This window comes from Sphaeramia orbicularis, chromosome 3 (assembly GCF_902148855.1).
Source record: "Sphaeramia orbicularis chromosome 3, fSphaOr1.1, whole genome shotgun sequence".
Lineage (NCBI taxonomy): Eukaryota > Metazoa > Chordata > Actinopteri > Kurtiformes > Apogonidae > Sphaeramia > Sphaeramia orbicularis.
In genome coordinates, this window is record NC_043959.1 from 14,958,457 (window position 1) to 14,983,089 (window position 24,633).

The 24,633-nt window shown below is 38.7% G+C and overlaps 1 protein-coding gene across 1 annotated transcript in view; it reads left to right on the plus strand.

The window, feature by feature from the left end:
- iqgap1 (IQ motif containing GTPase activating protein 1) overlaps positions 1–24,633 on the plus strand; it is a 68,011-nt gene that overhangs the window by 31,870 nt on the left and 11,508 nt on the right. Inside the window, exons 9-24 of the mRNA XM_030126963.1 lie at positions 666–753; positions 1,944–2,101; positions 2,363–2,447; positions 3,040–3,203; positions 4,376–4,536; positions 4,719–4,843; positions 6,283–6,446; positions 16,849–16,939; positions 17,169–17,336; positions 17,450–17,592; positions 20,065–20,235; positions 20,313–20,396; positions 20,486–20,557; positions 21,524–21,593; positions 22,681–23,045; positions 24,466–24,629. Coding sequence (XP_029982823.1) covers positions 666–753; positions 1,944–2,101; positions 2,363–2,447; positions 3,040–3,203; positions 4,376–4,536; positions 4,719–4,843; positions 6,283–6,446; positions 16,849–16,939; positions 17,169–17,336; positions 17,450–17,592; positions 20,065–20,235; positions 20,313–20,396; positions 20,486–20,557; positions 21,524–21,593; positions 22,681–23,045; positions 24,466–24,629 — 2,273 coding nt within the window. The remainder of the gene's footprint in view (positions 1–665; positions 754–1,943; positions 2,102–2,362; positions 2,448–3,039; positions 3,204–4,375; positions 4,537–4,718; positions 4,844–6,282; positions 6,447–16,848; positions 16,940–17,168; positions 17,337–17,449; positions 17,593–20,064; positions 20,236–20,312; positions 20,397–20,485; positions 20,558–21,523; positions 21,594–22,680; positions 23,046–24,465; positions 24,630–24,633) is intronic.

Here is a 24,633-nt window from a genome sequence, read left to right on the forward strand (position 1 = left end):
ATGGTGAACAACTTCATAGATGACTCCATCATAAACACAGTCCACTTGTTTACAGAACAAACCCAAACATCACTTGGGTCTTTTTGGAAATTTTGTTGTGAAGTGCATTGTGTGAATGTGAGTTCCCCGCATCAGCAGTTTGTCTGTTGGTGAGTGTTGAACCCAAATGTGTCCTTTACCTTCATCCACCGACTGGACTCATTCTGGAAAACGACCCAGGTGGACCATGTAGTTTTATGTTGTAGTGATCTGGATCGTTTTCTACCTGAATCTGTGACATACCTCTTGTGCTTGGTCCCTGCATGGAATTCCCATTCCCACAATGCACATAGCAATGAAATTTCCGAAAAGACCTGAGTGACGTTCGGGTTTGTTCTGTAAACAAGCAGACTGTGTTTATGATGGAGTCATCTTTGAAGTTGTTCGCCATGAGGGAAGTGATTCAGTTGTGTAAGCACAGAAAGATTAATGGATTAGTGATAATTAGGAACTGACTGGGGTTGGACACATTTGAACAAACATCTGTGATCAAAGTCAGACGCTGCTTTAACTTCCACTCAGGGTTACAAATCATCCTTTAAACTGAAAATGATTTAACATTGCCTGTGGTCATTATCAGTATCCACTGATGTTATGTGTAACTGTATAGTAATGTCTTGTTTCAGCAAATGGAAAACGCCGATGCAGAGAGAGATGTGTACGATGAGCTGCTCACACAGGCTGAAATCCAAGGCAATGTCAACAAAGTCAACTGTGAGTGACTGCAGTCTGTAACTTATGTTTCATTAGTGTCGTTAGCAAATTGTTACTGAGTCTTTGACAAACCAGTTTTTGTGTCTATATCTAAATCTGAGTATCCTGCAGAGGAACAGGAGGTTTTCATTGACTAGATAGATAGATACTTTATTCAACCCATAGGGAAATTTACACACTTAAGTGGAAATAAAAGATGGTGTCCAGTGTTCATGTGGTCTGCAGCTGATTTCTGACTGTATGGGTAAAGAGTAAGTCAGGAACATGGACTCAAATATTTCAGCATCTGTTCATATTACAGTTAATTTTTACCCCTCGTCCAGCTTCGGTCCAAAGGGGTATTGTAATCGCTTTGTCGCCTTGTCTGTCTGTCCATTCAACAACGTAACAGCATTATCTGAAGAATGCATTGACATATCTGCACCAAATTTATGCTGTGGATGCATCTTGGCATGGAGCAGAAGAATATTGAAATAGGTCACCTTGACCTAGTTTTTCAAGGTCAAATGGGGACATGTCCTTGAAATGATGTAATTGCATTATCTGAAGAATGCATTGAGATTTCCACATCAGATTTACACAAAGACAATCTAATGTAAATTATAGGGCAGTAACTTTCAACAGAATTGTACACTATATTTGGCCGAGGGGGATTAAAAGTGTGCACCACGTTATGTTATTACATACATATTAGAGCTGCAACTGATTAATCGATTAGGTGCTTGAAGCGAATGCAAAAATTCACAATTCGATTAATTGACTTGAATTGATTGAAGGGAAATATTCTATTGCAGTTTTCCTGAATTGAAGCTTCTTTGTGCGTCACAGTAAGCATCTGTGTGACACAACAGTGGAACCAATGTTTAACAGCAGAGAAATGAAGGAAAAAAAACTTTGATTCAGGAGAATTGTGGTTGAATGATTTTTTTGGATCACTTTGAGTCGATTAATCGGTTGCAGCTCTAATATGTATTGTACATTTATTTTGTTATTTAGTTCTATTTGCTGACTTCATGTCTTTTTAGGAGAAATGACAATGTGAGAAAAAGGCAAAAATGACAAGAATATGGGCAATGTTTTCAGTTGAATTCAGTGGATGGATTCTGCTGGTTGTATTCAGGCCCAGGTTGTAGTTGATATGAACCCGACCCGTTGGCTCATCTGTAAACCTGTGCTGATCTCTCTGACAGTGTGTAATGCTTTGAGTGCGGCCGAACAGGCGTTGCTCAGCGGTGACGAGGACAAACTGTATGAAGCCCTGAAGGCCATGGGGATCCAGAACCTGCAGGTCCACAACAAAGGCTGGTACCTGAAGCAGCTGCAGGGAGACCGGCAGAACAAAGACCAGGTCCGATGTCCATCCAGACCAAATGGATTTAGGCAGAACATTAAAAAGAACTGGAACCACTGATGGCTCTGAGTCTGTCTGATGCTCTGATGATATTATGCAATATTGACAAGTTCTGGTGGTGTTTTTAATTACTTGTAGTGTTGATTTAGTTTTTATGAGTGGATAAGTAGGTTTAGTTTGCTTTGATTTTAATTTTTTTTAGATGAATTGATTTGTTTGAGTTTTAGTGTTTTATTACAGTTATTTCCTTTTTCTCAGATGTCTCCAGGAGAAGCTCTCAGTAAAGATGAGTTACAGATCGGTGTGGACGTGGCCAATGAGATTGCAGAAGGATACCAGAAGAGTGAGCTCCTGTCCTTTCAGTTTCCTGAAAATCTAAACCTACGTTCAGACTGTAGGCAAATGTAGCCCAAAAACAATTTTTTTTGCCCGTATATGACCTGTATCTGATCTGTTAAAGACAGTTTGAACAGCACTAATCTGATTTTTTTTTTTTTTCAATCCGACCCAGGCCACCTTCCTATGAGGTCCTAAATCTGATGCATATCTGATATTTTGCAATTCGACTTCAGTCTGAACGGCCAGGTCGCATTTATCTGACCTTTACGTTATTGAAATGTGACAAACGTCACAATTCTGGCTCTAAGGAGGAGAGGCAAAAGGAAAAACATACTTCCATAAACACAGTGTGTGTCTTTGTGGTCACATATTCCATCAGGACCTCTTTTGTGCATGTGGGTCACTTCAGGGTTGCAGTCAGTTCAGCCTCAAACTGATAGAAGTTGCATTTAATGTGTAATATGAACAAATACACAAAAAAATCGGATTTCACCAAAAAATCCAATTGTGCATTTAGACCTGCTGTGTGAACGTAGCCTTAGTGTGGTTGTTTTAGACTTTTCTTCATGTGTCTGTGTGCATTTATGTGCATTTAGTGCTGAGGGCGGTGGAACGGATCAATGCTGCCATCAGGGCAGGGGTGCCCGAGAAGACGGTGGAAGAGCTGATGAACCCTGACGCTCAGCTGCCGGAGGTTTATCCCAGCGCTGCAGACCTGTACCAGAGGGAGTTATCCAGTCTGCAGCAGCAGAGCCCGGAGGTGCCACTCACATCAACACACAAGATTGATTGATATCTTTATTTCGATCATGTAAATGACAATTTAAAAACAGAAGTGCAAATAAATGATAATCAAGAGAATCAGGTCAAAACAAAACGATAACTTAAAACTGCAACATTAAGAGCCTCAAAATTTACATGAGCGAAAAGGAGTAGGAAGAAGTATAAACTTATCAAATCCTACCCCTTCAAACCTTTTTGTACTTACTGAAAACAACACTGCCCCAAATTTATCAGCAATTATGAAACGTACATTTAGTCACTCATCCATATTACAGCGCATTCACCAACACATTGCAAAACTGATATCCAAATAACAAATATGATCAGCTCACAATGGGTCTTAAAAGCAATATGTTGAATAACAACCTGCAGCATGATGCGTACACATTATATGGAAAAAAAAAAGTCCAAATAATGGGGAGAAAATATCAGGAGGCATGAGGATCCAGCAGTAGATCTCAGGTCTTTTGGCTAATCATCCTTCTGATGTCTCCTGTGTTTTCACCCTGCTGTTTTTATTTGCCTTTTCAATTTTTTTGAATGGAAAAACACCCTGAAGTACCAAAGATACATCAATTAAAAAACCTTTATACAACAAATAAACATAAATATAGATGGTAATAGCAAAACCACTGATGATGAGCTAAAGTATCAAATTCTAACAAAGGCTTTGGTGAAACCAAACTTGCAAGTATGTTCACATTACATACACAGATTTAGTAGCACTATGTGTCACATTGGTTTACATATGAAGCAGTGAAATACCTGCATGTGTGAAGAGCTGCAGAAACAAAGGGTTTATCCCACCCTTTGCCTGGTATTTGATTTCATTGGAAGAGTTTGAAATCACATTGTGTGATCCAGACCAGAGGTTCAGTTCAGGGCCAAAATCTAAAACCAGACTGAGGTTTTTATGCCTGTCAATCAACAGCTCAGGTTGGATGTTGTTGGATCAAACAGTTTATCAAGCTGCAGTGGTTGGATGATGATGATGATGATGAACCTGTTCTGAATGTTCATAGTAGGCAGGAAGTTGAATTTTGCCTTGCCGATTTCCTGGAAATTTAAATAAAATTTGCAACAGGTGGAAACCCGCCAAGTCTGTTTTTAACAACCAAGTTAATGTACTTTTCTGAATTTGTCCTGTAGGGATCACTGTCACACCCAGAGCTTTTGGTTGCCGTAGAGATGCTGTCATCAGTGGTGCTGATGAATGAGGCGATGGATGTAGGGGACAGAGCGGCTCTTTGGAAGCAGCTCTCCAGCTCTGTGACCGGGCTCAGCAACGTGGAGGATGAGTACGCCCAGAGGTCAGTCTGAGGGGCTGGAACCCAAGGAGGTGTCACATGACATTCTGTGCATCATTTTCATCTTATTTTTTTATTCTGATTTTTCTTGTCACATCTTTTAATAATACCTGTTTGTTCTTCAGCTTTGTCTCAGGACTAACATCCAGCTTTGTGTTGTGTGACACCGGTGTGTGTGTTCTCAGGTACATGGATGAGCTGATGGGTCTTAAAGCAGCAGCCAGTGAGGACGGCTGTGACTATCTGACGTGGAATGACATCCAGGCCTGCATTGACCAGGTCAACCAGGCGGTTCTGGAGGAACACGAACGTAAGACCCTTAACTTTATCGCTGACATTAAATGAGCAGAAATAATTATACCAACATCAAACCTGACCTGTTCAATGGGAGCACCTGGCCTGATAGGAAACAGGACAAATTGAACTTGTTTTTATCTTTGATGGATAGTGTTGTTTACTTGGAATGGAAACCAGCAACCAGATCAACCAGATAAATGACAAAGTGTGTTAAAGCCCTGACTAGGAACAGGGGTAAACAACAATCTGCTTGGATGGGTCTCTTAAAACTGGAAAAAGGACAAACTTAATTTAAATGTTGGAAGAATGCTGTCGTTTCAGTGACTCCCAGACTCACTCTTGAGGCTCCTCACAGCTGTTTCAAAAGGAACTGGGTCCAAAAGGGAAATCTAATCATCCTGATCATCACATGCACTAATGCTTTAGTCTATTTGCAATGTTTCATATAGAATATTAGGTTATAGCCTTACATTTAGAATGGTCATGTATAGTGATGTCCCGATCTGGATTTTTTTCTTCTGATCCGATCTGATTTTTTTTTTGGGATTAGCCTTGCCGATACCAATCCAGTACCGATCCGATATGGACTTTTTACAATGAAATTTTGATTTAAAGTTGGAGTCATTATTTATAGGTTATTTTGCTATTATTTTACTGTAGATCACAGTTGGTCTGAATGTGGAGCCTGAACTAAACCAGCTATGACACCTTTGACTCTTAATGACTTGAGTATCATTGCTGCACTTTCCAAAATCAGACTAGGGACAGTCTGAATTTAGAGTTGGAAAAAAAACAGACTCGTGCATCACAACTGGACCTCAGAATGAGTACAAGCACAGAGTGAAAGTGAAACTTGTAGACACTTTACTAGTTCCTCTAAGCCTCCTGCTGTTGTGCAGCTTTTCCGTCTACCTCTGGAAACTTTAATTTGAGGGGGCAGGATGTTTGCCCCCCCCACCCCCCACCCCCCCCGGTTGATCTCATGACTAAATCCGATCCAATCTTCTAAAAAATTCCAGATCGGCAGCCGATACCAATCTGTAGATTGGATCGGGACATCCCTAGTCATGTGTCCTAATACATTTGTCCATGAAGTGTATGAGTTGGACAAAGTTAAACAGATTTGATTCAAATGAAATTAGGCGTATGCTCAGAGACAAACCAGGCTTTATAACTTCTTAAAATTACCTTTATTACAGTGTAATGTCAGAAAACTCAGTATTTAATGTATACACCCTACTGAAACATGTTCATAAACAATCTACCTGCATAAACAGTTGATTTAGAGGGGGTCAGACTAGTCATGGCATTGAGATTTAGAAGAAAGTCAACATGTTCCATTGTAAGCATTAAATCAACATAAACACTTAATCAATATTAAATCAATGAAATGAACAACAACTATGAAAATGGAACGTATAAATTGAATTACTGACTGTTTTCTCTCTGTAGGTATTGCTGCCATTGGTTTGATTAATGAGGCTCTAGATGAAGGAGACCCCATGAAGACTCTGGCCATGCTGCAGAACTCGTCGGCCAAGCTGACTGATGTGGATCCATCAGTGGCTCAGCACTATCATGACATTCTGCTGGAGGCTCGGCGGGAGAAGGCTCATGTAAGACCTGTTTCTAACCCCCATTCCTCTTTGTTGGAATGGTTTCCTTTTCCAGTTGTATCTGCTTTTCTGTGAAAATGACATGCAAATGGACCTGACCATAGTTTCACAGTTAGATCCAGGCATCTGACAGAGTCCACTCTGGAGAGTATAGGTGTTTATTCACCAGTCTGGTTGAAAATACACACACACACACACACACACACACACACACACACACACACACACACACACACACACACACACACACACACTGCAACTGGAATTTTAGCTACTATTATTTATTTATTTTTTTAAAAACCTGTTTCACACAATAGGGAATGCTAAAAACATGTCTGCTCTCTGGTTTAACCTAAACAGGAAGTTTAACCAACAGTTCATCTTTATCTTACCTTAAACAATACAACACTTCTGTACCAAAAAAACTATGTTGTAACTCATGCAGACATTAATCACTCTGTGCACTTAGATGTCATTTCAGTTTCACTGAGTTAAGGACACATTAGATGTACCAGTGCAAAACCTGGAAATCTATCATTAGGTACTTCATTTGTGAGAGAGGCTTTAGTTCTGGAGATTCTGACTCTAATTCCATTTGTTCCAACTTTAATTCACCATAATGACAGTTTTCAGGGTTTAATGTATAGATATAGGTATAACTTATAGAACCAGTCTGGTTCTGAATTCCACCAGTGTAATTCCATACTCTACATGAGTGTGAAATCCATGGATAAAATGCACCAAAAGTGTGTGAATCTGTGGTTTTATATTGTTTCTGTCATAGTCATGAGATGTAAAAGATGTAAAAGACTTATTAACCCTTAGTGGTCTGAGCCTATTTTGGCTGTTTTTGAGTATTTTTGATCTTGTGTTTATATACTATATAAGGAAATGTTTACTATACCCATGTTTGGAATCTTTTTTTTTTCAGTACAACTTCATCTATCTCATCTGTCTATTATTTTTTCACTTAAACTTACTATATCAACAGAAAAGGCCAAAAAACACACAAAAAATATAAAATCCGATTTGAAAAATGTACACTGAACAAAAATATAAATGCACGACTTTTGTTTTTGCTCCCATTTTTCATGAGCTGCACGCAAAGATCTAAAACTTTTTCTATGTACACAAAAGGCCTATTTCTCTCAAATATTGTTCATAAATTTGTCTAAATCTGTGTTAGTGAGCACTTCTCCTTTGTCCTTTGCTGAGATAATCCATCCACTTCACAGGTGTGGCATATCAAGATGCTGATTAGACAGCAGGATTATTGCACAGGTGTGACTTAGGCTGGCCACAATAAAAGGCCACTCTAAAATGTGCAGTTTTACTGTATTGGGTGGTCCAGGGGGGTCAGAAAACCAGTCAGTATTTGGTGTGACCACCATTTTCCTCGCACAGTCTTCTTCATGAATTCTCTGAAACAGCTTTGGAGATGGCTTATGGTAGAGAAATGAACATTCAATTCACAGGCAAAAGCTCTGGTGGAGATTCCTGAAGTCAGCATGCCAATTGCATATTCCCTCAAAACTTGTGACATCTGTGGTATTGTGCTGTGTGATAAAACTGCACATTTTGGAGTGGCCTTTTATTGTGGCCAGCCTAAGGCACACCTGTGCAAAAATCCTGCTGTCTAATCAGCATCTTGATATGCCACACCTGTGAGGTGGATGGATTATCTCAGCAAAGAAGAAGTGTTCACTAACACAAATTTAGACAGATTTGTGAGCAATATTTGAGAGAAATAAACCTTGTGTGTACACAGAAAAAGTTTTAGATCTTTGAGTTCAGCTCATGAAAAATGGGAGCAAAAACAAAAGTCGTGCATTTATATTTTTGTTCAGTGTATATAATTTATTGCATAAATAATGCAAAGATGCTTAACAAACCTTTTCAAACACTTTAAAAGTGAATTTTGGTTCCAAATATTAGGTATATAAAATCAAAATTGTAATAAATTAAAACTATACTCGAATATTTGATATGAAAGCATATCTTTACATTTTTACCAACGCTACAACGTGTTGAAAATGTCATGTGATTGAGTCACGGGGCCGTGACTGTGGACCCCTAAGGGTTAATACAGTATTTTTTGTGGTTCCGTTGTTTTCTACCAGATCATCGTGGTTCTTTTAATGGGACCACAGAGCTGGTGGGATTCAAACTTGCAGCAGATCATCACAATCAGACTTAAATGACTTATCCTGACCTATGTGTATGTATGTGTCGGTACGGTTTGTTAAAGTCACAGTCAGATCACAGAGGTTTTCTGGAGTAGCAGAGGTGCTGGTTATAGTTTAGTGAAGCCAGAGAACTGAACCAGAGCTGCATCTGTCTGTGGACGGTCCTCGAAGGTTGGATCATTGTTGTCACACATTTTGACAGAAAGATGACTAATGTAAAAGGAGTAAATGATAGTCAGAGACCTCTACCACATTTTCTGTTATTTATGGTTACACTAAATTGTAGCTAGTTTAGAAATACCTACTTCTGTATAAGCAATGTTGTTTGGTTAAAAATCAGTCAAATAGTCACCTGATATTAAAGTAATAACCCCTGTATGTGCATCTACAGGCAGATGTTAAACTGACTGGTTGTTGGAGGCATTCAATGTGATTCTGCTTTTATCTTGTGTAAATACAGATAAAGGAAGTGTGTTATCACATGAGATCTGCCCACACTGTTTGAAATGTCAACAGACATCAGTTACATGTGAGCCCTCGAATGCACTGTGGGAGCTGCCACGCTTTCAGACCAGGAGAAAAAATGAATGGAAAGAAAACAACGGCAACATATTTTTGTGCCAATCCTCCAGCAGAGGAAATGGGCGGCTCTGCCTCGCTCAGTTGTTTCCATAAAAGGACACAAATCTTAGCATTATTAGGCAAACAGAGCCCCGTCCTCTGGCTCCTGATTGGTTAATGAAGTAATGACTGACTGTAAACTGCGGAAGTGGTTAAAGCAGGCTGAGCTTCCTGTCTGAGGTGTTGAACATCAGACGTGTTCAACAAAGCAGGTTTCACCAACACTGAGTCTGACCCTGAGGTCTGGGTTTTCTAAACGCCGACATGTTTTCAGTTCCAGAACAGCTGATCAGTTAGTTCAGTTCAGTTCAATTCAGTTCAGTTCAGTTCAGTTCATGCCTGGTGACTGAGAACTGCCATTATCATTGGAACTAAGGCTATGTTCACACAGCAGGTCTACATGCACAGTTCACATTTTTAGGTGAAATCCAATTTTTTTGTGTGCTTGTTCGTATTAGACATTAAAGGTGGGATGCGAGATGTTTTGCTGTAGCGTTTTTTACTATATCGCTTAAAATCCCCTTCACACCCCAATTACAACCAATTAATTAAATGCTCTAACACAAAAATAAAACATGTTCTCACCTGTAGAAAGGACAGAACTGAAAAAACACCATCCAATCATTTTAAGCGCCCAATCAAAATGATTGAATGGTGATATGTCTATCAAATTCAACTGCCATTTGTCCCTCCCCCCTCTGTTTATACCCCTTTGCCTGCATGAATCGTGTGTTCTCAGAGGTTTGGAACAACTGGTACAGGAAACGAAGACAGAGCCAGAGCTGGGATATATTAATTATATTAGCTATATTAGTTATATTAGCTATATTAGTTATATCAGTTATATTAGCTACATTAGTTATATTAGTTATATTAGCTACATTAGTTATATTAGTTATATTAGCTACATTAGTTATATTGGCTATATTAGTTATATTAGGTATATTAGCTATATTAGCTATATTAGTTATATTAGTTATATTGGCTATATTAGTTATATTAGGTATATTAGCTATATTAGTTATATTAGCTATATTAGTTATATTAGTTATATTGGCTATATTAGTTATATTAGTTATATTAGCTATATTAGTTATGTTAGTTATATTGGCTATATTAGTTATATTAGCTATATTAGTTATATTGGCTATATTAGTTATATTAGTTATATTAGCTATATTAGTTATATTAGCTATATTAGTTATATTAGTTATATTGGCTATATTAGTTATATTAGTTATATTAGCTATATTAGTTATATTAGCTATATTAGTTATATTAGTTATATTGGCTATATTAGCTATATTAGTTATATTAGCTATATTAGTTATATTAGCTATATCAGCTATATTAGCTATATTAGTTATATTGGCTATATTAGCTATATTAGCTATATTAGTTATATTAGGATGGAAAGTTCACCGGTAAACTGTTTAGTCACTAACATAAATCAGAAGTAAATGTAGCGTTAGTCATATAGGTATGAACAGGGGCTGTTCTGTAAGAGCGGGGGGGTTGGAGGAGACTGAATGAGGTATGCATGATGCATGGATCGGAGCCGGGCAAATTGTTGCTGTGCAGCGCTGGTGAACCCTCGAGAACAAGCATCGCACGTGCCAGTACTCTGGAGGCGTGGCTTTGGGGGATCTCTGATGAAAGGGGTTTGGACTTTTGAATTGAGTATTTTCAAAATATAGCTTTGCTCAAACCGTTTATCTAAGATCTCCTACCCCACCTTTAAATGCGACTTCTATCAGTTTTGAGTATGAACTGAATGCAACCCTGAAGTGACCCACAAGAGGTCCTGACGTAATACGTGACCACGCAGACACGCACTGTGTTTACGGAATTAACACTCCTGGGACACAGAATTGTGACGTTTGTTGCATTTCAATGATAAATACGGATAAATGCGACCTGGCTGTTAAGACTGAAGTCACATTTCAAAATATCAGATACGTATCGGATTTAGGACCACATATGAAAGTGGCCTGGGTCGGATGTAAAAAAAATCAGATTAGTGCTGTTGAAACTGTCTTTAACAGGTCGGATACAGGTCACATATGGAATAAAAAATTAGATTTGGGCCATGTTTGCCTACAGTCTGAACGTAGCATAAGAGATGATGATTTACCATGGCAACAGGTAAACAAAAGGCAGAGCAACAATGTTGTTTCAGTAAAGCTACAAATATATACGCCAGTGTTTGCAGATTGTATGCACATTTTAATGAAAGCCTAGCAGCTAGAAATTAGAATAACCTGTTTGAAGAGGAGCTGATGTATCTTTATCCTCATTTATCTGTTTCTTGGTTCTTCTGTGTCCTGGTTTAACTTTGTGCCGTCATTTCTTTTTTAGAAAGTTGTTTTTGTTGATGTTGAGGATTGAGCCAGAAGCAAAAAAAAAAAATGAGGTGGTGGTTCAGACCAAGACGTCAAACTTAGCTCATATCTTGTCAAATGAGTGACAGCTGCTGATCTCAATGCCAGCCCACATCAGATGATTCTATTCTGCACATCCTATTGGATAATCTTGTGCATGGTGGCATATTTAAACTGCTGAGTGATCACTACTGTTTGAACCTGCTGCCTCTCCTGGTCCCTTTCACTAGGCACCTCCACTGTAGCTCCACCCTTTTCATTCTGTGTCTAACTTAAGCAGTGTCTTAGGCCTATTGTTGTTAGCTTCCTGTGTATGGTCATGCTTACTCTGCTTAAGCGTTCCACGTCTGCACATGCAAAGACGTGCAAGGAGCTCCTATAACAGATAACTATACTATACTGCTAAACTATAACTATACTGCCAAATAGAACTGGTCCCAACAAACTACTTTGTTTTAGACAAAAGTGGTCGTGACTTAACAGTACTTTAGCTATCCTATTCTATTCTATTCTATTCTATTCTATTCTATTCTACAAAGTGACAATTTAAAAAGTGAAAATGTGAACTATGTTTATACATTGGGTTTGAAAAGAAATTAAGTCTTGCCTCTTTCAGTCGAGCCCCATGAGATTTTATTTAATAAAAAATACATATTTTCCAATGATGAGACAAACGATCAGCTACATACAAGGTGTTTGCAATGTCAACAAAGTCCCAGTTTGTCTTAAACCTGTTGGAGTGTCCCTCTGAATATAGAAGGACACACACCTGACAGTCACTTCAGTGTTGTCATGGTAACTGTCTCCATCCACACTCAGTGAAGACATCTCTGCAGCTTCCACAGGACCAGACTGGAGTCATTTTCACCTCTTGAATCCTTTTTCAGTCATTCTTGAAGACTGAGGTGAAATGTGTCAGTGACAGTTGTGGTGGTTTTGGTGATGTGTGATTCAGTCTACTGAGTCCAGTCCATTTCCCAGTAAACTACTTTTTACTTCACTACCTTTACCACGAACTGTGACTTTTTACTGACAGATGTCCTATGTATGGTTAGTTGAGCGGGTGAGACTTACTTCTCTGCACCTAAATACGTTTCATATTTGAGAAAATGTAGAACCATAGTAACGGGCTGAGTGACTCATGTATATTTCACTGCTGAGTCCTTACTCAACAGTATGTTGTTTTGCTTCCTGTTTTTTTGTCCAATGGCCCAAAAGTCCAAATGGACTATTGGTATCAGTTGGTGTTTGTCAATTTTTTAAGAATCTTCTCCAAAACCGTCAGTTAGAATGACTTGATATTTATTGTAGAACATCTTTGGGGTAAGGTCTACCAAGTTTGTTGAAAGAATTGGGGATTATTGATTTTTGTATTTTTTTTTTCATGAATTTTTGAAATTTTAAAAATTTCTATTGGTTTATAATGGGACACATTTCAAAGTGCTATAACTTGAAAACGGTTGAAGATATTGATGTAAGTACTATTGGTAATAGATCGAAAGTCACATATGAGCTTTCATGTGGTGCTAGGTCAATTAATATCTTTAAATATGCCGTTGGACTACAGGACCCACGGTCCTATTTTGTTATTTCTATAAAATTTGGTCATGTCGACTTGGTAACACATTGACTATGGGTAAGAAGTTCCTATAACTGCATCTCAAAACATCATAACTATGACTTAAAAAGGAGGAGGATTTGAAACCTTAATAGAAGTGGTTCAGAAATGAGTCATTTCACAGAGACTCCAGTCAGTCCAGTGGGAGGCATGAACACGATCACTAGAAAAACGCAAAACAAATGACAAATCTCACACAAAGGAAACACACCTTAGCAAAAATAAGGGTGAAAATAAAAAAAAAACTATGATGTATGAAGCTACTGAAAGTGGAAACACAAGTAAAGTACATGTGTTGTTATGTATCTCACCTTAAACTCAAAGTGAACTGAATGAGCTCAGTGTTGTTGAGGAAGTGAAAGAATATACAGAAAAGTTTAGAAAGATGAATTCTAACCCTTGCAGCTTTCATTTCCTCTTTTTCCACATGTACTTTATAAAGTGTGGTATCTTAAACTACATCCAAATCCTCTCAAACCTGAACCACACCTTCCCCTGAGCCCTAAACCCCCACAGCCCGCCCACTCCGTCTCATCACCACAAACACCAATTCAACCAGTCCAAACAGATCCACAGTAATCAAAGCTTTATCAGGCACCATCCACCCAGCCCAAACACTTCTGTGCAGAGGAGGAGGCAGGAGTCATGCAGTCCAATGAGCACAGCTTTTATTGAACTTGAAGCAGCATGTTGCCTCCTTTAACACATACAGACAGTTCCACCTGCAGGCTCATGTGTGTTACTACAGCTGATGAACACAAACGCTCTTTTGTGGTCAGTAAAACTATGTAGTATGAACAATATTGTACTGTTTTTGCTTTTATATTGATTATTTAATTGTGCACTTTCATATTAATATGTTAATATGTAAATACTATAGCATTTTGAATTCAATATATGTAATTATATAAATACCAAATTTCTTATTTTTCTCTTATATTTCATTTTTCACTCATTTGTGTTTTTTCTGCCTGCGTTTTTTCTCTGCAGTTGCTTGTTGTATGTTGCTGCTGTTAACTGGGAAATTTCCCCATGGTGGGATAAATTTAGTCTTAACCTATATCTCGTGACTTTCTCCATAACACAATCCCATGTCTCCCACTCTGGCAGCAGATTCAGGACACAATGCCTTAACCATACAGTAGTCACATTTTATTTTATTTTATTTTTTTACATTTTCTTGTAATTATTTAAAATTAAATTAGATTTTAAAAAATTACCTCAAAATTCTACACACAGTACCTTGTAATGAAGTCAAGAAAGTGTCTTTGAAACTTTTGCAAATTTATTTAAAAAAAAAAATTAACATGCGTAAGTATTCATACCATTTGCCATCAGGTGTATCCTGTTTCCAATCATCATGCTTCAGATGTTTCCACAACTTAATTGGATTCCACCTGTGGTAAATTCACGTCACTGAACACAGTGAACACACACATCTGTCTATGAACAGAGGTTGGCAAAACTCTGACTGTTCAGGTTTCCTGATCCTCCAGCACTCAATTCACCCGGAGGAAATCCTGCAGCATGTACTGTACATGCAGCTGCAGCTGAAAAGTGACACTATAAAAGTTCCTTGTGCATTAAAAACTGACATTGTGGCATCTTTGACAAGCATCCATGTGTGACCACTTTGCAGATGAAGTCTTTAACCTCAACAAGAGGAGATACATGACTTAGAGTGTTTTGTTATTGGCTCAAAATAAGCTGGTTTCAACAATAATATAATATTTGAAATTATTTTCTCAATTAAAGTAGTACAAAAAAAAAGAACTATTTTAAAATGTTGAACTTTGTAAAATGCAGAAGAGAGGTAAGACATTTAACAAGTCACATAAAAGATACAAGGCAATATGAAACGACATGTACAAAATATAGAAGGAGACTTTCAAACACATTGTCATGGTGAAGGAGTCAGTAAAACTGGTCATTACGGCAATTCAAGATGTATTTGTATTAATTTGGGTGAAGAAGAGATGCAAAAGTCATGCAAAGAGTTTTTGGGTCTTTAGCAGAAAACATTTGGGGACTATAGCTCTAATCTGTGAAAATATTGAGTTACTGTCACCTCTGATGACAGATCCCACTGAACTACACTTCAGAACTACTATTATTATATCCCTGAAATTGAGTTTCGGGGCTATAATGGTTTTATACTGAACGGCGCCACCACCGCCAGATCTCCTTAGTGTGAAGGCGATAACTCGGACAGATTTGGTTGGATTTCTTCTCCCTTCATAACCAACTTAAGGGACCCCTAGTGGAAGAACCCTATGGATTTCAGCTTCTGTATGAGTATTATAAGTCATCCAAATGGGGGCGTATTAGTTGAAAATCAGTTTTTTGGACATAAATCAAGCAATAATAGGCCAATTCAGATCAAATTTGGTTCATATTGATCATCTTACAAATGTGTTGTGGAGTATTGTAATCCTTTTGTCGTCTGTCTGTCCATTCCACAATGTAATCGCATTATCTGAAGAATGCATTGACATATCTGCACCAGATTTATACTGTGGCTGCATCTTGGCATGGAGCAGAAGCCTACTGAAAATACGTGACCATGACCTACTTTTTCAAGGTCAAATCGCGACATGTCTTTTCAATGACGTAATCGCATTATCTGAGGAATGCATAGAGATTTCCACACCAAATTTACACAAAGACAATCTAATGTAAATTATAGGGCAGTAACTCAACAGAATCTTACACTATATTTGGCCGAAGGGGATTAAAAGTGCGCAGCACGTTCTGTTCATTCACTAGGTGGAGTTTTGTTAAGAATAAGTGGTTCTTCTTCTTCTTCTTCATTATTCTGCCACTGTCAGGTCTATGTAGCTCAAACTGAGTTCATATTGATTGTCTAACAGTTTTCTTTCTTTGTGCCACTACTTTGAGTTTATATGTCATATTTTGACACCAGGGGGTCTGTTTTTTCCAAAATGGTTGTGGGAGCTTCTGATTTTTTGGACATTATTAAGTAAATAGTTGGCCAATCAAGCTCAACTTGGTTCATATTGATCGTCCACCAAATATCTAATATCTTTTCTGACATTCTTCAGGCTGGATATCCTTCGTGTGAACGTGATAACTATCCCCCTTTAGCACCAACATAGGTGACCCCAAGGGGAAGACCACTATTGATTTGGGGTGTTCCATGAATATTATCACTTATCCAAATTGGGGCGCTTCTGTCGAAAAATCTTTTTTTTTTTTTTTACATTATTAATAGATATAATAGGACAATCAAACTCAAATTTGGTTCCACAATTAAGTTGGTATCTTTTGTACATTGTGTCGTTTATTTGCTTTATTATATTGCAGATGATTAGGGGGATTTTGGGGATAAACCCTTGCTGTCAGCCCCCGACAGCGTAAGCCTCGTTTAGAAACAGAACTTGCTGTTTTATTTCATTACTTGCTGTTATGTAACGTAGTTCTTTTTATTCATGTTGCTTGTGTGAATCAAACACAACCAGTGTCAAACATTAAGTCCTTATTTTTATTATTGTTGCATCGTCTCCAATGATCTGGTGCTGTGTTGTGTGTTAGCCCTGCATTGATTCTTTCTGAACACTCATCCCATGATCCTCCAGGAAACCCAGGACCCTTCCGCTGTGCTTTGGTTGGATGAGATCCAGGACGCCATACTGAGGGCCAACCAGGACACAAAGGAGGCTTTACAGTGTAAGAGTCAGCATTCACATTCATACGACAGCTGTAGTGGAACTCCTTCACACATGGAACAGAGGCCTGAAAAGACACAAACAGACGTCGCATCTTCATTTTAGTGATCTCAAGTGTTCAACAAATATGCAAAGTGTGTAGAAGGCCTGGAGCTGTGCACACATGGAACAGATGGAACAGTCCAGCTGACGGTTGTGATGACGGGAGTCTGTTGTGTTTTTGTTGTCAGTCTCTCAGTCCATCCAGGCCATTAATGAGGCAGTGGACAGCGGAGACGCCGCACAGACTCTGGCGGCTCTACGAAACCCTGGAGCTGGACTTTATGGAGTCACATCAGAGTGTGCACAGACCTACCAAGAAGACCTGTCCAAGATCAAAGCGGACAAGAGGAAGGACGGTGAGAGCAGCATACATTCCAAAACAGATCTGTTTGCTTGAATTCGTATGTTGTAGTTTTGGTCGTTCTTTATGGTGTGTCAGAACTCTTTCCTCATATTGTGTTGGTTGTAGGTGATAACAGCAGCGAGTGGGTAAAACACTGGGTGAAGGGAGGACACAACTACTACTACAACCTACAGACCAAAGAGGGTACCTGGGTGGAACCCGAGGGTTTTGTCCAGAACAACACACAGCTCAACAAGGAGGACATTCAGGTAGGACAGTGTTTTTCAACCTTGGGGTCAGGACCCCACATGGGGTCACCTGGAATTCAAATGGGGTAACCTGAAATTTCTAGTAATTGATAAAAAACAAAACAAAACAAAAAAACTTACTAATAAAAAATATATGGTGAGTTGAGACGGACAATCATAATCCATAAAAGACATGACAAACTCTGCAGCTGAAACTGCAGCACTGTGGTTCTGTTTATTTGTCAGATGGTCATTGTGGTCAGTTTCAGATGCTGCAGCTCTTTCATAATTCATAGTGTGAGTTCTTGTTTGTTCAGTATTAATTGTCAGCCTTGTAAATCCAAGCTGGACTGACTGTACATATCCTGACCAAGGAAAATAAAATTCTCCCTTTTTGCAGTAATCTACACCTGGCTTTTCTGCCTCTGTCCATAATAATATATATTATATAGACTAAATGTCATCTAAAATTAACATTTATTTGCAACATAGTATAGCAAACTATTACATGATCAAAACCAAATTAATTTTAGCAAAAAAATGTATCTGTTTTGAATGTCTGGGTTTGCCAGAAATTTGTGATGTTAAAATGGGGTCATGAGCCAAAAAAGGTTGGGAACCACTGAGGTAGGACCATGTGTCAGCTGGGATGGAAGCTGGAAACTCTGTTTTACATGCTTTACTGCCATCGGTCTGTAGACCACCTGTGACATGACATGTTTGCATGTTAAGGCGTTTAAAACAACCTTTGTGTTTTTACCTTTAAAACCATGTGCAAAGTTTTACCTGTAAAACTAAAGGTGCCATTTGTACTTTTCTGGTCAAAGGGGTATTGTAATTATTTTGTCGTCTGTCTGTCCGTCCGTCTCTGTGTGTGTCTGTCTGTCCATTCAATGACATAATCACATTATCTGAATGCATTGACATATCTGCACCACATTTATACTGTGGATGCATGTCAGCATGGAATTATAGAATATTGAAACTAGGTGACCTTGACCTACTTTTTCAAGGTTCAAGATCAAATGTCCTTGTGCAGTTATAATATCTAAGTACTTTGAAATATTAACTCTTTCAGTGCCATGGGCCGATTAAATCGGCTTTACGAATACAACCTTTAAAGTGCCACGGGCCGATCAGATCGGCTTTGGAGAACACGCCATATTTGTGTACAAACAAACCATCCACCTCCATTTCTTTCTCACATTTCGATGACGTTCTTTCTGTGTCTCCCTTTTGAGACCAATCAGATGGGAATTTGAGGTCACGCGACCGAATAATATTTTTATATCTTTTTAATGTTTCTTATTCTCCGGTGTTTCATCAGAGGGAGCCCTCCATGCCGGGGGGCGGCTGTGGACTCCGGGGGCTGTGGCGCCTTCTCTCACTGGGGTCCGCTCCTTTCTGGTGGGTGGGGGTCCCAGTTGGCCCTCTCCCACTAGTTGGGATGCGGGGCTGTGTTGCTGGTGCCTGGTCGCCGGGGTCGGCGGCTGCCTCCTGGTGCGGATGGCTCCCTGAGACAGCGCCTCCTAAATTGATGTTTTACTTTTACTTGTACATTTTTGTTCTGGTCTACCTGTGCTCAGTCAGTCTTCTTAAGTATGTGTGAGCTTGTGGGTTTGCATGTATATGTGTGTGTGTGTGTGTGTGCGCGCGGGTGAGTGGGTGGGTGTGGGTGGGGGGCGGTACTGATTTTTAAACTGATATGTAAAGCACTTTGTGCTACAGTTTTTAATGTATGAAAAGTGCTATATAAATAAAGATTATTATTATTATTATTATTATTATAAATTATGCAAATTACGATCAATAATGAATCGGCTGCGTCCGGTGCGTTTTGAATCTAATCAGCAATCGGTCGGATGTTACCGAGCGGTTTCCTGCAGGATTCTTCAAATATTATAAAAACGACGCGAAATACTGAAAAACGGCCAAATTCTGTGGCACTGTTAAGGCTTATTAGCCCCTTAACTGTCTGGCACCGAAAGAGTTAACATGTATGTAATAAGTTTTACTCAAAGACAATCTAATGTAGAATATAGGTCAGTAACTTTCAACAAAATCTTACACTATATTTGGCCGAGGGGGATTAAAAGTGCACAATACATTATTTTTTTTGTTTTTACCCTTCGGCCAAAGGGGTGTTGTCATTGTTTTGTCGTCTGTCTGTCCGTTCAGCAACATAATCACATTATCTGAAGAATGCATTGAGATATCTGCACCCAGTTTACACAAAGACAGTCTAATGTAAATTATAGGACAGTAACTTTCAACAGAATCTTCCTCTATTTGGCCGAGGGGGATTAAAAGTGTGCAGCATGTTGTTTACCTTTAAAACCAGCTGCTGACTCAATAAACTTTGACAATTCTGCCAAATGTTTGCTGAAAACCAGTGGGTTTTAAGGGACTGTTCAAACTTTGGGTTGGACTTCAGATGTCCCACCATCAGCTTTGGTTTCAACCTTACCGTGAATGTGTTGTGTTCTCCTTCAGTCTGTCATTTCTGGGGTAACCACCGCCTACAATCGAGAGCAGCTGTGGCTGGCCAATGAGAATCTCATCACCAAGTTACAGGCACATTGCCGTGGTTACCTGGTGAGGAGAGGCCTGAAGGAGCGGATAAGTTTCCTGAAATCCCAGGACCCAGCAGTGACCTGCATCCAGGTGGGACTGCATTCTGAAGCCCTGCGAGTGTTTTCCTGTCAGATTCCAGCTCATCAGCCCTGGTGCTTTTGTTTCAGGCCCACTGGAAAGGCTACAAACAGAGAAAGAACTTCAAAGAACGGAAGCAGTATCTCAAAGATCACCGTGATGAAGCTGTCAAGGTCAAATAATCATCTGATGCTTTTATCACTTAAATAATATAAAGTTTAAAAATATTACAAAGTAAAATAAATCTTTTCCTTTTGTTCAGATCCAGTCGATGGTTCGGATGCATCAGGCTCGCAAGAAATACAAAGATCGTCTGAAGTACTTCAATGATCACGTACGTCAGGCCGGTTCAGTCATGTTCTGGACACTTTTACTAATCGTTGGCCTCATAGCATAACTGCCTAACTCATATACAAACGGACAAAAGTATGTGGACACATTGAATTCAGGTGTTTCTTTTCCAACAGGGGTCTGGGATACAAAACAATAATGATTAATGTCAGAATATAGTTTTATATTATGGGATAAATATCATTGCATTGGTTAGTTTGGGTTAAATTATCTTTGCTTTCAAAATTCCTCAGGATGGCTTTGACTTAATTTCTCTCCACATTGATTTTTTTTATCTATGATTATGATTTTAAATGTTCTTCCTTTAAATTTCTAAAATATTTTTCCTGCTCTGACTGTAAATAATAATTTTCTTCCACATCTAACCATCTACTTTCTTCACATCTCACTGAGGAAGAAAAATCTCCCATTAAACTTTAAGGAAATATTGATGTTTATAAACTATATGGACATAAATATGTGGACACATCATGTCTACAGCTGTATGATGTTCTGTTCATGAGGATTTGAGATAAAAACATCAATATTAATAATCAATATGATATTTATTGCAATATAAAACTATATTCTGACATGAGTCGTTATTGTTTTGTAGCCCAGACCCCTATTGGAAAAGAAACACCTGAATTCAATGAGTCCCAATACTTTTGTCCATTTGTGTATAACTTAGACAATTATGCTATGTGGCTAACGATATGATACTAAATATGTTTCCTCTTTAAGTTTCACCTCAGGTTGCAGTACTTGACCCCCCCCCCCCCCAAAGCCACATTCTTGGGACATACTGTTTTTATAGAGGCGGCCCACACTCAACATTTGCTTCTAAATCCATTTTTGCACTCACCCACACATGTATTATAGTTTAAAGGCTCTGAATCTGTTTTGTTAATGTAAATCTGCTCTGATGTCTTAAATCCAGACTGTTGTGTTGTGCTGTTTTCTGCTGCAGATCAATGATGTGGTGAAGATTCAGGCATTCATTAGAGCCAATAAGGCCAGAGACGACTACAAGACACTCAGTGAGTCACACACTGGGGACTTTAGATTCACTATAGAATGTTTTGTTTCTGGGAAATGACAAGACTTAATCTAAACAGAAAAGTAATCCAGTCAACCATGTTTGTGTTGAGAAATGTGTTGTCATTTTGGGAAATTCTAATCTGTTGTTTCAATGGGCATAATATTGATTAAGATTTAAGCAGTGACAAGTTACAATAATGTATCCTGTTTGTATAATAAGTTTACTGAGCGAAAGATAAAAAGTAAAGTAAGAGTAAAAGTAAAGAGATGAAAACAAAAGAGAAAGGCATAAACCACAGGTGTTAAACATGTGGCCCGGGGGCCAAATCTGGCCCGCCAAAGGGCCCAGTTTGGCCCCTGGGATGAATTTGTGAAATGTAAAAATTACACTGAAGTTATTAATCATTTTAGTTCAGGTTCCACAAACAGACCAATTTAATCTTAAGGGGGTCGGATCAGTAAAATATTATTATAATAACCCATAAATACTCACAACCCCCAATTTTTGTCTTTGTAAATGTAAAAATTTTCATGTCATTTTACTGTATTTACACTAAAACAAACTAACATTTCACAAAAACACGAATAACCGCAACAAATGTGAACATTTTGTCTGAAGTGTAATTTTAACAATATTCTGCCTGTTATTAAATGTTTTGTGTATTTGTGGATCCACTGTGATCTGTAAGTTGTCATTTACATGTGTAAATGATAAACTGAGGCAAGATATTGTTAAAATTGCACTTAGTTTTCTTAAGAAATTTCAGTTTGTTCATGTTATTCACATTGTTTTAGAGGATAGTTGGAAGATGTAAACATTTTCATCGCATAATTTTACTTTTTTTGCTCTAAAACATGGAAGAAAGTTTGGAGTTGACATTATTTATATCTTATTACGTTATTATTTTACTGGTCCGGCTCACTGCAGATCAAATTTGGCTTAATGTGGCCCCTGAACTAAAATGAGTTTCACACCCCTGGCATAAATAGATGGAAATAATGTGAAAAAATTATATGTACCTTTGTCTCAGATAGATTTTTCAGCTGATATCCTCAGTGTTGATGTACTCCATCTGTCCTGTTTAGTAAACGCTGATGATCCTCCTATGGGTGTTGTGAGGAAGTTCGTCCACCTGCTGGACCACAGTGACCAGGACTTCCAGGAGGAGCTGGAGCTCATGCATCTTCGCGAGGAGGTGGTGACCAACATCCGCTCAAATCAGCAGCTGGAGAACGACCTGAACCTGATGGACATCAAGATCGGCCTGTTGGTCAAGAACAAGATCACTCTGCAGGAAGTGGTGTCGCACAGCAAGAAGCTGACCAAGAAGAACAAGGGCCAACTGTCCGACATGATGATGATGAACAAACAGAGAGGAGGCCTGAAGGCGCTCAGCAAAGAGAAGAGGCTCAAACTGGAGGCCTACCAGTACCTCTTCTACCTCCTACAGGTACGAGTAACCCCAACCCCCTACTGATAACGGCAGGAAAATCCAAACATCCACCATAAAAGACAGAAATCACCTGATACGGTTTAAAGTCCGGCTCGAGCACCATGGGACATGACATGGGTCTTAAATGTCTTAGAACCAGCAGAAAGCCTGAACATGTGACATTTTAAAATGAAGAAACTAGATATAAACATGCATGTTATGTGTTCAAGCAGCGTTGCACAAAAGTACTGACAGCCGTCATCTGTCACCTTAAAAACCCTGTTTTAACCCTGTTTTGGACCCTATTTAACCCCTGTTTTAACCCTGTTTTTCATCCTCTTAAACCCTGTTTTGGACCCTAATTAAACCCTGTTTTAACCCTGTTGGGGACCCTATTTAAACCCTGTTTTAACCCTGTTTTTCATCCTCTTAAACCCTGTTTTAACCCTGTTTTGGACCCTGTTTAAACCCTGTTTTAACCCTGTTTTTCATCCTCTTAAACCCTGTTTTAACCCTGTTTTGGATCCTGTTTAAACCCTGTTTTAACCCCGTTTTGGACCCTAATTAAACCCTGTTTTAACCCTGTTGGGGACCCTATTTAAACCCTGTTTTAACCCTGTTTTTCATCCTCTTAAACCCTGTTTTAACCCTGTTTTGGACCCTGTTTAAACCCTGTTTTAACCCTGTTTTTCATCCTCTTAAACCCTGTTTTAACCCTGTTTTGGATCCTGTTTAAACCCTGTTTTAACCCCGTTTTGGACCCTAATTAAACCCTGTTTTAACCCTGTTTTTCATCCTCTTAAACCCTGTTTTAACCCTGTTTTGGATCCTGTTTAAACCCTGTTTTAACCCCGTTTTGGACCCTAATTAAACCCTGTTTTAACCCTGTTTTTCATCCTCTTAAACCCTGTTTTAACCCTGTTTTGGATCCTGTTTAAACCCTGTTTTAACCCCGTTTTGGACCCTAATTAAACCCTGTTTTAACCCTGTTGGGGACCCTATTTAAACCCTGTTTTAACCATGTTTTTCATCCTCTTAAACCCTGTTTTAGACCCTGTTTTAACCCTGTTTTGGACCCTAATTAAACCCTGTTTTAACCCTGTTTTGGACCCTAATTAAACCCTGTTTTAACCTTGCTTTGAGCCTTCTTCAAACCTCTTCTGTGGACCTTGAATTTTGTTTTGACGTATGTTTGTACCCCATTTTGACCCTTTGTGAAGTTTTGTTTCTAACTATTGTAACTCTATTTAAACATTGTTTGAAACCTGCTTAATCCATATTTCTCCTGTGTTTAAACCATGTTTTTTCCCAAAATGTGTAATTCTGTTTGAACCCTATTATAACCCAATTTGACCCCATTTCCATTCAGTTTTTTTTAATCATTCCAACCTTGTTGTAATTTGTTTGAACCCTGTTTTTTTACCCTGTTTTGTTTCAGACCAACCCCACATACCTGGCAAAGCTAATTTTCCAGATGCCACAAAACAAATCCACAAAGTTCATGGACTCTGTGATCTTCACGCTGTATAACTATGCTTCAAACCAGAGAGAGGAGTATCTACTGCTGAAACTATTCAAAACAGCTCTGCAGGAGGAGATCAAGTAA